Genomic DNA, 15,313 nt, shown 5'->3' with positions numbered 1-15,313 from the left:
TCGAGATATTAGCATGTGAAGTACCCCTTCCACGATAGTTTGGTGAATGGAACGATTTAACTGTAGCACGAAGCATGGGTGGGTGTGTGCGTCCAATGCTCGTCTCAGACAAGAATGGTTGAACGGATCTCCTAATTTGATCCAGGAATTACACGCACGATGTTCTGATTCGCAGTTTGGTTAGGACGGATATCGGCATTCTTCATGAGGGAACCCATCTCGATGTCGGTAATATGTTGGAATATTGGTAGCTCGGGTGTATTGTTTGGTAATTGATCAGGTGGCTGTTGATCTGTGTGTTCCTTTCTTTGTACCTTCCGATACCAGAAGTGAATGGTGATTATTGCCAGAAAGTATATGAAGGCTTTGTGGCTGTTCACATTACTGATGATACGCTAACCATATTCCTCTTCGAGTAGCCCTCAGAAGAGTTCCATTCTGTATACTGATCTACATAAACAACATTTCTCTCTGTCGTTTGTCAGATTTCCCTTCCTTACGCTGCCACAATAATGGGGGACTTGTTGGATACACTGGTCAAGGGGTATCTATGCAAACATCTCCTGCGAGCATCCAGTATCAAGAGTTTGTTGTTTGTAATAACACCCTCGCTTCAGTTCTTGCTATCCAACCATTCCTCCGATTGATTCATAACATTTTAACACTACTGACACCTTCGCCATCGACATGCCATCCAACATCTGATACGATTTTGGTTTACTGGCCCGGATTGAATGACCTCCCAGGTGTGAGCACCAGCACAATCCTACGACCAGCAAACAAAACTGTACTGAAGTGAACGGTTTGTGGTGAACTGAAGCACAAAGGTTGGAAGCCGACCTCCAGCTGTTACGGGTTTGATTTCCTCTCATGATGTTCGCTCTGGTGATCTTGGCAACTTTTTGGAGTACTTATCTAATCTCGTGTGACTCACTTACAGTCCAATGGAGGAAATTAACACCAGCTCAAAAAATGAGTATCTGGAACGGGGCCAGCCCATTAACCCCATTAGACTCAATACACATGCAGGACCTCATCGGAGTCGATTGGAATTTTACCCTAAGCAGTATATGGAAGCATTTTATGGTAACTTACAACCGAAATTATATTGATGCATCCGAGCACGAGCGAAGATTCAGGATCTTCGCTAACAACTTCGCCAGAATCAGCAAGCATAACGTGCGGTTCATCCAGGGTCAAGTTTCTTACACAATGGGTATAAATGAATTCAGTGATAAGGTAAGTGGCCTTGTTATGCACACGATTCGTTTTCAGACTGATGAAGAGTTGAGGAAGCTGCGGTGTTTCAGTGGTGGTCTCAACACTTCAAGAGACGGTTCAAAGTACATTGCAGTTGCTGCACCACCACCATCGGAAATCGACTGGCGCATCAAAGGCGCGGTTACTCCAGTAAAGAACCAAGGCAATTGCGGTTCTTGTTGGGCGTTTTCAGCTACTGGTGCGATAGAGGGTCAAAATTTTTTGGCAACCGGCAACCTTGTCAGTCTTTCAGAGCAACAACTTGTTGACTGTAGTTCCGAGTACGGCAACAACGCATGCAATGGCGGACTGATGGACAATGCGTTTAAATATGTGAGGGATTCAAATGGGATAGACACGGAAGCTAGTTATCCCTACATTTCTGGCGAAACTGGTGCCGCCAATCCCACTTGCCGTTTCAACTTGAAGGAAGCCGTTGTCAGGGTCACCGGATACATCGATTTACCGGGGGGCCAAGAGTCCGAGCTAAAAAGTGCCGTCGGACATCATGGTCCTATATCTGTAGCAATTAACGCCGGTCTTCCAACCTTTATGAGTTATAAATCAGGTAAGTTTTAGTTCACTGTTAGCCAGTCCGAATATTACCCGAATTCTTGTGCTCGAGCTTGATGTTTAAGTACTGTGTGGAAGGTTGGCGTTCGAGTGATCTTTACTTGTTGCCCGGACTGCCGAAAAACCAAGAGGAATACCTACCATAGAAACGAACAAGGTACCACTACGTAGTGGGACTCGATTTGCGAGTGATTTCACTTGCTGGATCAGGCCAGAGTGTATCTAGGGTTAACCTACAAGAAGTAGAGGAGACGCCTACACCTCCAACACAGCCGGACAACCTGGGTAGAAGCCGGCAGAATGAACATCACTGACATCGGTCGGCAACCATATTGTTCAGTCTCCAGTCAAACACAGACAGGATCTAGTAGACCCCATCCTGGGAAGCGAACAGCGCGAAAGCTTTCGAAAGCAACGTACAGCTAATTCTGCCACGTCAAATTCTGTTCACCTCTAGGTTTCCGCCACTCCGAATTAGGCGCCGTATACAGTGCTGTCCCCGACATGCGTAACCAATGACTCTGCCACCTTAGCTTGTACTGCTGAATGCATCCTTTGAGTGTGTTAATATCTGCTTCTTCCAACAGACTTTATCTATAGTTGTGGACACCTTAGAAATCCGAGGATTCATCACGTCCCCTGTCAGAATGCGGGCGGGGGGTCATCCGGACCGGAAACTCGGCAGTCATAAACCTCTGAGATCCCTGATAGTTTCACTCACAGGAGGTTTCCGGGGGTCAGTCGAGCGGATCAAATGAAATAATCTTCGGGTACTACTGGCTTTCTGGGACTCTTCTATTTCCTTGGATTTCTGTGTGCAACAGACTTCACGGTCGGTACACGTGCTCACTTTCACTTGTCTGGTAATTCGTCGAGTTATGTCCTGAATACTTTAAGCCTTCCCACTTGTGCATTCGCCGGCAACCACCAAGATATCTGCGCATTAGGTCGCCGCAGCAGGGCATTTGGGCGTCATAAAACCTGACTTTGACGGCGTCGGAGCTACAGTCAGTTGAGGCGTAGGCAGACGCGATAAACACACATCTATCAACTTGCCGCTTGTGAGGCTCCCCAGACATTTCCAGACGAACCACACAGATGCGACTATCAACGGATATCCAGTCAACCAAGGGTACTTTCGTCCGGCGACTCAGGACGATACCAACTCTTGCACATCCCGCTGCAGCAGCCTATGGACTACCAGAGGTGCTCAGTCGGAAGAGAGTGGGGACTGATGGGGTCAGCTCAATCACTGTGCCTGCATCTTGGATTCTTGTTTCTGAGACACAGCGCACATCAATGCCAAGCGAGTCCAATGTGAGAGCAAGAGCAGCTTATTGTCCTGCTTGCCTCAGAGTGCGGGCGTTGAAGGTGTCCAGATAGATTGGGTTTTGGGGCTTGAAGTTTTACTTGGAGATACCTTAGGGTGTCGGTGCCATGTGACGGGCAGATGCTGCACACAAAACCGATGCAAGACGAACAGAGTCATCAGTCCTAAGTGCTAAGCCTACAAGGAGAGAGTTATTAATGGGGTGGGTGGCGGGGGAGGAAGTATATGAAAGGGGAAAAAGGGAGGCGTCAACAGTAGTCTGTTTTTACTTACCCACCCTACTATATGTAGCGAGTAAGGCAACAAGGCTGATGGCACTGCAAGGCGGCCGCCGCGGCATGAGTTTATTTGTATGTGTGCAGTTCGTGGTTGTACACGGGCTGGGATACCATCAGGAAGCCCACACCTAGACAGGAGGACGATTAGGGTCTTCAAACAACACCTTTGGCCCAAAAGCCTGACCACAAGACAGCGTCGTTTGGCGGAAAACGCAAGTGCATTTCAATTTTAATAGAACGACTTGCCAAGTTTCAACCCACAAGCCAGGCAATCCAGGAGAGATTGTTGGCTAGATTTCTAACCATTGACCAAGCTGGTATGAGAGACAGTGGCGGACGGACACCACCCAGTATGGCTTAGTGGGTCACGAATGCACATAAACCGTCACACTGCGATAAGTTCCAGTCTCTTCGTGACGAAACGGATCCCCTCCTCCCCCACTTTATGCTTCAACATTGGTTGCTTCAACTCATGGCTGTAGGGCATCAGAGCAATGTACACCGCCAACTAACTGATCGTGCCGCTAACGCTACATCTTACCCGCTCTACCGTTTTCCGGTGACCGAAAAGGCAGCAGCTGGAGCCAACTTACGTGGTTTAGGGCTGAGGAAGTGAGGCGATACCGGATGTCGTCAACGAATCCGTAACGGGGCAATTAGAAAACGCTTGTTGAGTTGCGTAGCAGGTGAATCAATGACGGGGAAATGTAATGATATCAACAGGATGGTTCCTCCATGTGTTGCGCTTGCCAAATCGTCTACCGAGAGCAGTATCTTTCTCCGTTATCAGCGTCTAGGTATAACATCCTGGAGACAGATGGAGAAGTATTTCCGGTTAAGTGTCGGGATCCACTTGTAGCGTTTCAGAAGTTGATGACAAATCTGAAATGACACACAATGATGATTTCAATAACGCAAAAATCATCCCTGATATGTTGATTCCTCAACTCGTAGTGAGGATGACAAATGAGGCATGATCGGCCCGTTGCAATGTGAACGTTGCGGACGGGTGAACGTTCAAACCGACAGATAAAGAATGCTTGGGCGATAGATGCCTAGATGATAGACAAGAATATAGCTTAGCTAAAATCTATTGCTTAAATGAACAGAAATATAAGATTACGTTTGCTTTATTACTGAGTTTGCTCCAGGCAACTGCTGGCACATAGCGAAATTTCCCGATGGGCGTCGACTGCGACTTCTGAAGTTCAAGGTCTAACAATGTCTTTATGCCTCATATGTATGTAATCTCTCCAGGGAACCGGTAGGATCTGCAGAGTTCACCTCTCTGATGAAATGCAGTAAGTGTAATGCGATCCCAGCTAAGTCGAAGGTGGAAACAACATCGCGCGTTACTGCTCACCACGAGCTTCGGAAAAACAGTTCTCATTTGCCCATATTTCATACAGTGCCTAGATGCATGAAAACCGGGACAAGTCCAAACCAGCAGCTACAGACTGAAAACCGCGGTACCCTTTTATAGAGTTCCTGAATTACAGGCGAGGTTCAGAACTAACGAAGATGCACCGAGGGTGGGAATGTATATGGCCGCATAACGGTGCCGCTACAGGGCGCCATGTCCGCAGGGTATACCGAGGTCAGGTGTTGTAGAAATTTTTCTGGATTCTAGAGCATCCGTAGGTTTTTAAGCAGTTTTTATACTGGATAACTATTTTTTGAGGTGGTCCTCCAATCAGCTGCGATCACAAAGGTCAGCAAGCCTCCCTTCTTCAGTAGGCCTAATCAGTGTTAGCCCCTAGTTCTTCTAGCACGTTAAGTCCTCATCTATATAATCGAAGTGCCTCCACTGTCTCGTATTTTCACAGTCCCATCTACATAACCAGGTCATATAGGTGGCCTAGACTGACTATGACCATCACAATATGATCTGTAGTTTCCCTACTACCCTATAGCTCTCTCAACCGTTTTCCCCCAAATCGATTATTCCGCGAACTGCTCCGGAGTATCTCATTATGGCACGGTTCCCGTCTTCATCAAAGCAGTTGTCAGACTCCAAATTCGCGTCGTCTACCCTCCAGTATGCACACAGAAGGGGCTCACAGTCGGAAGACCCAGCTTTCAATCCGCTCACATTTCGAGGCAAGCGAAGACAGTATCCCAAACAACCTCAGATTGTCCAGTATTTCTAAGTGGTATGTCTTTTCCCTCTTAACCTGGTAACTCCCTTCCCTCAAAGCTAACACTAGAATCTCAAGTCCTGAAAGACCTAAAATTCCCAGAAAACGTCTGCACAAAATGGAAAATGAGATGTTCTCCCTCAGAACCATATAGTCGATCGCATACCTCCCGACTCCCAACGCAACATGCGATCCTACCAGTCTAGAAAAAGCGCTAAACCTTATTGACACGATTGCGTCTGAGAATCGTGAACGCAACAAATGCCAGCATCAGGCCCTTATACTTAACGCACCTGATCGAACTCCGCTTGAGCATACCAAAACTGCCATCCTGACTGCATGTGGCATGCTGGACCATGCATGTACAGCTCAGTGGCTCAGAAAGCCGAAACCATCCACGGGTTGCCCAACAATAATGCGATTCCGGAATGAGAAGCATGCTGCGCGTCTGCTAACATCCAAGGCTCTCCTATTTTCTACCAATAAATTCCAAACCATAAAAATCAGAGCTGCCCGCACTCAAACACAAAGACACCTCACCAAAAAGTTACCTAAACCTGTTGCCCCCATCAACCGCCATCACTTGCGTTGACACTTCTAAGGCACCCTTGAAATCTCAGTGCTCTGTGTTTACTCTGAGCACTAAACACAGCGTACTATTTAGCAACCTCTAGCCTCATAGCCTTAGGAAACCCTGGGCCTCCCATCGCTCCTGAAATTAAACTTTTCGCTTCACCATCCGTAATAACTGCAAATGCCCCCATCAGTCCAGTAGAACTCTCCCCTGGTACTCAAACGACTGAAGTGGCACATCTCCTTGCCAGAACGATGACTACACCAGACGTTGACAGTAGTCGTTCTCGTCACAGACCCCTTGACCTGTGTCCCTCTGCGTTCCTCCTCCGCCAACTGCGCCCTCGAACTCCAATATTCATTGTTAATGCCGTGATACGGAGCGCACTACACCCTCCAGAGTCTATCCCTTAATCTTCAGAAGATAACTGGACTCTGCTCCGGCCACCCCACAATTACATGACAAGTACATCAAAACACACGTACTGTGAGCTTGGTAGAGCCCCACATCCGCAGACACCAGCGACCAGCTCATACCCCAATGTGCTTCCAACATCCTGCTCACCCACTTCTGTCCCAACTGTAGACAATTTTCAGAAGCCACCAATCCCCCATAACCACCGCATCTTTCTGCACTATATCACTCTCCATACCTGCCGATGCGAATGACTTTACGTCCCAAAAACCCTTCCCGACTTCCAACCGCTTCCAACTGCAGACCAGCCTTCCAGAGTTATTCGCTACCCCACCTGCTGTCGTAGATTCAAACGTAATTCACCCACTACTCGCCCCTTTACCCCAGTGGTGAATACACGTCGACATATTCTGAACACAAGCTTAGTCAACCCTACTTCATATACTCTTGACCCCCACCCATTTTCTTCTGGTGCCGAACTTCACCGTAAACGAGGTTGGTAAATTCCCAATTAGCCTGGTGTCCACCAATGGACTTATCATAGATGCTGTTTATCGCTCACTCACTGCTGCCAAAAGTCCGTACTCTCCGTGTCATTATCGCCGTTGCGCAACCAAGTCTGCTTTGTGTGACCGAAACGTGGCTTTCAGTAGAAACTCAATCCATCGCTCCGGAGGAAGGAAGTCAAGGGGTAAAGTCTGTGCCATCTATTTCCACTCGGAACTTCGCGCAACCTCTAGTGATGATTCCAGCCCAAAAGGGATTCCGGAGACCATCTGGATCTCTATAGAACAAACCAAACAAACTGTATTAGTAGATTGTATCTATCTAAAACCGCTCCCTCCTCCGCTTCTATTACTGACTTGTTCTGTGTTATCTCCACCGCCCATGCCCTTACTCATTTGTTTAAATTCTTGCTGGGTGACTTCAACCTATGGGATATTTCCTGGTTCTCCATTTTGGGCCTCACACGTTACACCTTACTGCTTGCCTAACTTAGTGTGCAGGGACGGTCCCAGATTGTACGCGGCCCTAGCCGCGGCCGACATACCTTAGGCCGAATATTTTCAATTGAGGGTCATCTGGCTACGGACGCAGTTGCTCCTTGCTACCCAGGTAGCGATCGCCACGCCGTTTCGTGCAACGTAGTCAGGTACAGCGAAACTGTTCCTCCGAAGCATTTTTTCTTTCACCTACTGACTCCGGATATTTTGCTTGCTCTTTCATGCTTGTTCGCCTCCCGGAAGCGGGACGACTTCTTTCTCCCGACTAACACAAAACTCATTTGTGATAGCTTCTACAAAAATCTATTGACGTTGAATTTGCTTCTTCCATTGGGAGTTTTCATCCTGGTATCTCTCGGCATGACAAATCATTGAAAACTTTGGACAACGAAATACACCGAGCCGGCAGAGGATATCGGAAATCTTTATTTCATTTATATTCGTCATCAGCAAGATTTCAACGGACCGAGATTCCTTACGGGTATCCCCTGAAGAGAGCGGGGACCCTTCTTGCTGTCTATTACTCGGCCGCCTATTCCGTGAGCGCTGTACCCAAACACAGTCACTCTTGCTCAAGATCAATCCATTCTGCGCATTGGGGCTCGACGAGGTTCATCCAAGGATCCTGAAGGAAACGTCCTCCACACTGGCAAACAATTTACACATGGTGTTTAGTCAGTCGCTTGACGAAGGCCGTCTTCCCTCTGCTTGGAAGAAAGCGATTGTCACGCCAATCTACAAAACTGGTGACCGACTATCGCCTGGCAGCTATAGGCCTATAAGACTCACTAGCGTGCCGTGCAAGGTGATGAAACGCATTCAGGAGTGAGCTATTCTAGACCACCTTACTTCCAGCAACCTGATATCTGCAGCTCAACACGGATTTCTCCCGAACCGCTCTTGCGTGACAAACGTGCTCGTGTTTATGGGTAGCTTAACCCAAGCCAAGGACGAAGGACTCATATCGGGTGCCACATTTTTCGACTTCTCAAAAGCATTTGATAGGGTCCCACACGTCCCGCTGCTCCACAAACTCGAGTCCTACGGGATTCAAGGGAAAATCCTTCGCTGGATCAAGGCGTTCCTATCAGACAGGTCATTCCGAGTGAGAATAGGCTCAACCTATTCCTCTCCAGCGCCGGTCTCCATTGGAGTTCCTCAAGGCTCCGTCTTGGGACCACTCCTGTTTCTGATCTACGTCAACGACCTCCCAGACGTTCTTGCGAGTCCATGTTTACTTTTTGCGGACGACTTGAAATCCTGGAGTTCCAATGCCAGTGCCCTCCAAATGGATGTAGACGCTGCCAAGCAGTGGTCGTTGGACTGGCACCTTCCTCTGAATGATGAAAAGTGCGTCCATGTGTCGTTTGGAGGGGATTCAGCGAATGCCTTTGTTATGCATGGTGAAAAGGGACCAGAAAACATCATGAGGATAGATGCCAAAAAAGATTTAGGCATCTGGGTCTCCTCAAACTTGTCCTTCGCACTACACCATGAGAAATCGGCCCAAAAGGCATTCGCCGTTTTACGGATGATCCGACGTACCTTCTCCCGTATTACTCGCATGGACTTCCAAATACTCTATGGGGCCTACGTCAGACCGCTCCTGGAGTACGCCAACCAAGTTGTCTACTCAGGACGTACGAAAGACGTTACCCTCATTGAGCGTGTCCAGCGGGCCGCCACGAGAATGGTTGCCGGCCTCAAGTCCGTGGACTACGAAACGCGTCTCGCGACGCTTGATCTCTTTCCCCTGGAGTACCGTCGCCTCCGAGGGGACCTAATTCTTACCTACGCCCTGTTTGAACAAAGCTTGGCAAACAGGTTTTTTACCGTTGACCCAGCAAACACCCGGCGGGGACATAGTAAGAAAATCTTCAAGCTCAGGGCACACACATCCGTTAGACAAAACTTTTTTTCATTTCGGGTAGTAGCTGCGTGGAATGACCTTCCTCCGACGGTTGTACACGCTCCTTCTCGAACCCAATTTAAAGCACTATTAGACATTTATTTATGCGAATCCTCGCGCTGGCGAGCATACTGCCCCGCGCTGAGAACATAAAGAGCAGTGCTACACCCTTTTTTCACTTGTGCCTTTCAGGTGAACGACAGCCACTGACCGACAAGAACAAAACCGACCCGGGAAACTTGGGCAAAAGCCTCGATCCTGTGTATCAATCCGTGAATCCGTGAAGCTACCTGTCTATGTTCCACCGACGGTAGTTTTATCACTAATCCTGCTAATATAGCCGACCACTTGAACGCCTACTTTGCCAGCTGCTGATTATCTCTTTCTGCGAAGCCCAATACCACAATCTATGCCGCTCATTTCACACCTCCGCGACAGAATAACAGAATAATCCGTCATACCTCCTGTTGCAGCGAACCCTCGAACGTCCAGCCAAAGGCCCGTTAATCAGGTTACTCTTGGCTGCAAATGCCATAGATGACCGACAGTGATCCGTCAATGGCTGCCACCTTTATTTCCTTGAGATCGTCACTGCAGCCTATAATGCCGGACACTATTGCTACAGTCTATTTGGTTATCCAGAAAGCCTTTGACCATGCATCCCTGCTGAAGAAACTCAAATCTGTTGGCATCACTGTGTCCTTGCTTCGCTAGTTCATCTCCTATATATCTGATAGTTCACAGATAACGCAGATTGGTGACAAATATTCCTTTCTACTACTGATCGCCAGCGGAGTCATTCTTAGGAGCGTGTTTGGCTCCATCCCCTTCCTACTGTATATCGACGACATCTTCGACGCCGTGTCCCATGGTAGATCCTTTCTTTTTGCGGACGACATAAAAATTGCTTACGTATTTCCTGCCTCCGATAAAAGCCGTGCCTTTCGCCAGATCGAACACGGCAGACTGTCTGACTCGCTGGTCAAATGCCCATGGACTAAGCTTCTCTTTTTCTAAGTCCCACATGACTTCCTGTCGCTGCTCCGTCCCACCTGATACGATACTGCATTCTCTTGGTTTACTAAGCTCGCATCAGGAACAGTCTCTGAGGTCGTTCTCAGAATATCACACACCAACATAGGTTTTCACAATCTATAGACGATTTTCTTACGTGTGAGGTCACAGACGCCCTACACACCACCCAACTGTTCCCCGATCTCCCTTATGAAGTGAGTCCAAACCAGCCCCGAGTTTGGGGAAGCTATGCTTAGTGGACGAAAAAATAGTGAAAACAATGATTAAAAATAAGCCGCCCCCTTACTATAACTTGCTACGTCTGCCTTGCTCAAAGCAAGTTATGCCGTGTTCCTCCCAGCTACGTTAACGCCCTGGACTACTCTATCCGCCCTGTTTAATGAGTGGCGCCCCGTCTTGCCTAACCCCAGGCAACGTGAACCAAGCGAAAGTCGGAGTTCCTCATAACTGCGTACGGACTATACGCCTCACAATCCATTCAGCACATGCACGCAACATTGCGGTTTCCCACTGCTTGGGTCGATAGCTCACACTCTGTCATCGTTTAGCCATGGTTCGTAAGCTCTGGTCATCTCCTTTCTGTTTCCATTGTCCCAATAGTAGCTGCCCCCTCATTTACCTCGGTGACCTGCCTTTTTCAGCCTCTGTTTGTCGTTCGCTTGTTCGAAGTAACTAAGCTGTTTTACTGGCTTGACTTTCCCTCAACCAGATAAAATACCTGGTAGTGGTAGGTAATTTTTTTTTACTAATGCATAAGCTCCAATTATGACCGCTTGGTAGCATGCCACCTTGCAGAAAGAAGCGTGGATGGACGAATAATCGGGCTAGTGGAGTGTATAGGGGGCATGTACAAACGATCGAGGACGGCGGATTAGCCCGACAGACAGAAAGCCAGAGTCTGGTGTGTCCGCCATTAGTGGATCGTCAATAGGGGAGACTTCCATTCCAGTACTGGAGCGTATGAGGTAGACACCCTCACAGCAGTAAAAACGATCGGAACGGAAGATAGTTTATCCCGGAATTGGGGTAAGGGCTTCAGGCGTGCTAGGAAGGACGCACGCCCCAGTGATGCTTATGAAGGTGGGCAAGATATGGTGGAGATAACCTGGATGTAGTGCAATTTACGTAAAAGAGAGAGGGTGTTGATTAAAAGGACAGAAATATTACAAGCGGGATCGGAGGAGATGGGTAGGGTGGCTAGTAAGATGTTGGCAAGCCCAGGGAGTTCAGTAGGGAATGGAATAGGAGAATCGGGTGTACCCGAATCGGTGGGCGGGTTAGGGCCCGGAGATGTGTGAGAATAAGACGCTGGCACGTACCGTGGTGGATATGGAGACAGCGTTTGGGTGGCAGCGCAGGCAGCGGGGCTTCATGGACAAAGAGTAACAGGCTGGGCTGGGTAATCGTTTGTAAAAATGTAATAAATGTAATTCGAACATGACGTCGTGCGTGGCAACCGAACAGAAACAGCAGGATTTAAGTCGCGAAAGACGGATGAGCACGTGAAATGTTTAGGAAACAGGAAATGAGAGGGTAAGACAGGAGCACTAAGAGGGCAGGAGGATTTATCGTTTAGTGCATTCAGCATCGAATCTTAGGGGGTGGAGGGCACCGGTAGTCAAACTAGGCCGTTTGGAGGAGATGAAATAAGAGGCATATGGTAAGAGAGGCAAGATAAACGAGGACGCGGTGTAGCAAGGAAGTTACTGGTGCAGTCAACCTCCGCTGGAAGTGAACCGGAACACTCCACGATGGTTGTAGTGGAGGAAAATCTAGAGACAGAAGTCAAGATACAGATAAATGTCCTGGAGGTTGAGCTTGTAGCACTTGTAAACTGCTCTTTTTCATGCTCAGTATCATCTTCTTTTTTCCCATCATTACCAGTCACATCGCTGTACAAAAGTTTGTTTTACTGAAATACAACCGCTACCGCCGCGCGTTGGCTCCAACGTGACTTTGAGACTTCTGCTGAGTGACTGTTGTTGTGACCGCCGGTTAGCTATATCTGACCGCTGCTAATACTAAACGTGAACAAACATTTCAGCTACAAACGCTGGACTAATATATTCACACTTGTGGAATAATATTTCGATCACCGGAGATCTGGGATACCAGGAAGATAGAACTATTCTTTGTGTGGTGGTTCAACGGAATACGGAACTACGGAATCTTCTATTTTGAACTGTGGGTCAAGATTTACTTGTATTTTTCTCTTTGTGACTTTGTATCTGGCTTACACCAGTAATTTGTTCAGTTCACTAGAGACTCCATAGGGCCGTTAACCACTACAAGCTGCACATGGCTTTAGAAAAGGTGAAGGCCACAGAGTATGTAGGTAGGTAGTTGCCAAAAAATGTATCCTAGATAAATAAAACGTGGGTTGCCAGAAGGACGGATCTTACTGAGGGCTAGGATTAGGTAATTGTAGCTTTGGTTTAGAGATCCTGTCAGGGAACTGGTTTGTACGGTTCGAGGGTCTACAGATGCACTTATGAGGGGTTCGGGTATAGTCAGGTTTGTAGAAGAGGAGCGAAGAGCAGAAGCTTGGGCAGTTAATGTAGGAGTATGTTGCGAGGCTTGGACAGCAGGTGCTTGAGCCCGAGAAAGGGCTTTGATGGGGAGACACAAAGCATCATTAAGCCAGTAAGTCTACAGGAAGAATCTGTGCTGTCATCCTTGGCTACATCCTCATGTATGTTTTGATTAGATACCGTTAAATCGGTTAAATCGGCTCTCAAACTAGTTGGTGTGGTGAAGGCGCCCAAGGATAGAAGCGGAGAGCTCATGGTCATGAGCGTGCGGTACGGTGCCTGGCGCCAGCAGGCAGGTTTGTGCGACGTAGTGGCACGCATTATGCTAAACGGGAAACAGTTTTGGGTAACTTTTCAGTAAGTTGTCTGCATCAAGTACGGGCAGCCTTAATTTTTAGGGTTCCGAGTTTTTAGGCAGAGGAGATAAAAGCTTAGGATGTTGTCAGACGTGCGACATTATTTTTATCCCAGCATTGCATTAGTATTGAACAGTACATGAAAGGTTCTGGCCTCCGAAGATGCCGAGCTGTGCGCGTTGTGGCGTGCATACCGCATGCAATCAGCATGGCAGTTTTGGCAGGCTCAAGCGGAATTCGACCAGGTGCATCGGATCTTAGGAACTGATGCCAGCATTCGATGCGTTGACAAATCTCGGAAGCAATCGTGTCAATAAGGATTGACGCTTTTTCTAGGTTGTTTGGGTCGTATGCTGTGTCAGGATCCAGGGGACATGCGATCGACTGTATGTTTCGGAGGAGGGACATTTCTTTATCCAACTGGTGCAGACGTGTTCCGAGATTTTCATGGTCTTTCAGGACCTTAAATTCTAGTGGTAGATTTGGGAAAAGGGTGTTGCCAGGTTACGGAGGCAAAAATAAATCATTTCGTACTACTGAACAGCCCGAGGTTACTAGGAATACCGTCTTTGCTGGTATCGAAATGTGAAGGGGTTGTAAGCTGGGCTTTCTGGTTCCGAGTCGCTTCTTTGAACCTCATGTCTATTGTTCCCTACAAGTTGCGAAAGAAACATATTATTATTATTTAATCGAGTACTTCCCACTGTTTATGACATTGTCCCCTTTGCTCGCAATCCCCACTACCCGCAAATCCCCCTGTCATACCCCAGCCTGACTGTAAACGCATGATCATGCCAGACGGTATGCCGCCCACAAGTTGGGGATATACATTATTATAGCTGGTGGGGATTCGGGGTCTAGCAACCGCCTCGAGGTTATCACCAAAATGAATTTGGATATCTGGCTCTTTTCAAACGTGTCCTTCGTTGCACCACGAGATATCACCTTAAAAAGCATTTGATACTCTACGGATGATTCGACGCACCTCCGCGTCGTCTGCATGGACTTTCAAATACTTTATGCGTGTCCACGAGCTGCTACAAAAATGGCCACCGGCTTTACATCCGTGTACCATGAAACGCGTCTCGTGTTGCTTGACCTCTTTTTCTGCAGCATCGTCGCCTCTAAGGAGACCCAATACTTACCTATGTCCTTTTGCACAAAGTCTGGCTAACGACGTTTTCAATGTTAATCCAGCCAACACATGGCGCTGACATGGCAGGAAGGTTTTCAGGCTCACAGCGCACACCTTAACTAGGCAAAACTTCCTCATTTCACGTGGCCATTGCGTGGAATAAACTTTTTCGACGGTTGTTCACCCAGTCCAACGTACTATTAGATGCTTTTCATCCGAATCATCGCGCCGACAAGCTTACCGCGCATTTATCTGCATTGGCAATCCCCTTACTTTATCATTCTCAATTACGCTTTTTGCTACCCTGACCCCAGGCCCAACAGCCCAACGCCACGAAGCCTCGGCGGTGGTTTTTTGTTTTAGTTTAAGTTTTTGTGAGGAATTTTCATTCGTCAGGCATTTTGAATGGAGAAATATGTTGCCTACCACATATCATGAGTAAACCTGTCCAATCGTCTTACTGTTATGAGGACAAAATTACAACTTGCTCGGCTTGCCCCGTTTTTGACAAGGAAAATCCGTGTGGACACCGATATTTTGATGTCAGGACTCAGTGAGTATGCGCGTTATTAGACGTAGTGATTTTAGGGCCAGATAGGGGTGTGCACTGGCAAGTCGTAAGCTAAGCCAGTATAGACTTGACTCGTAGAATTTTGGTGCCTTGGACATCTTCAAACGTGTATAGATGGAGCCGTAATGACGATCTAGGGAGTGAGCTAGTAGCTAGTGCCAAATCTGTCCTCATAAAGCACTGAAAACTAACTTCACCACGCTTC

General features: G+C 47.7%; 2 protein-coding genes across 2 annotated transcripts in view; one reads left to right on the top strand and one right to left on the bottom strand.

Annotated features, from left to right (window-relative positions):
- T265_13188 (hypothetical protein) overlaps positions 1 to 15,313 on the bottom strand; it is a gene marked incomplete at both ends in the record, with an annotated part of 66,974 nt that overhangs the window by 24,455 nt on the left and 27,206 nt on the right. The window lies entirely within an intron of this gene.
- T265_03207 (hypothetical protein) overlaps positions 12,814 to 15,313 on the top strand; it is a gene marked incomplete at both ends in the record, with an annotated part of 30,253 nt that continues 27,753 nt past the window's right edge. Inside the window, 2 exons of the mRNA XM_009167626.1 lie at positions 12,814 to 12,850; positions 13,223 to 13,342. Coding sequence (XP_009165890.1) covers positions 12,814 to 12,850; positions 13,223 to 13,342 — 157 coding nt within the window. The remainder of the gene's footprint in view (positions 12,851 to 13,222; positions 13,343 to 15,313) is intronic.

This window comes from Opisthorchis viverrini (assembly GCF_000715545.1).
Source record: "Opisthorchis viverrini unplaced genomic scaffold opera_v5_44, whole genome shotgun sequence".
NCBI lineage: Eukaryota > Metazoa > Platyhelminthes > Trematoda > Opisthorchiida > Opisthorchiidae > Opisthorchis > Opisthorchis viverrini.
The sequence above is the reverse complement of the archived record's forward strand: the minus strand, read 5'-3'. Positions and strand labels throughout refer to the sequence as shown.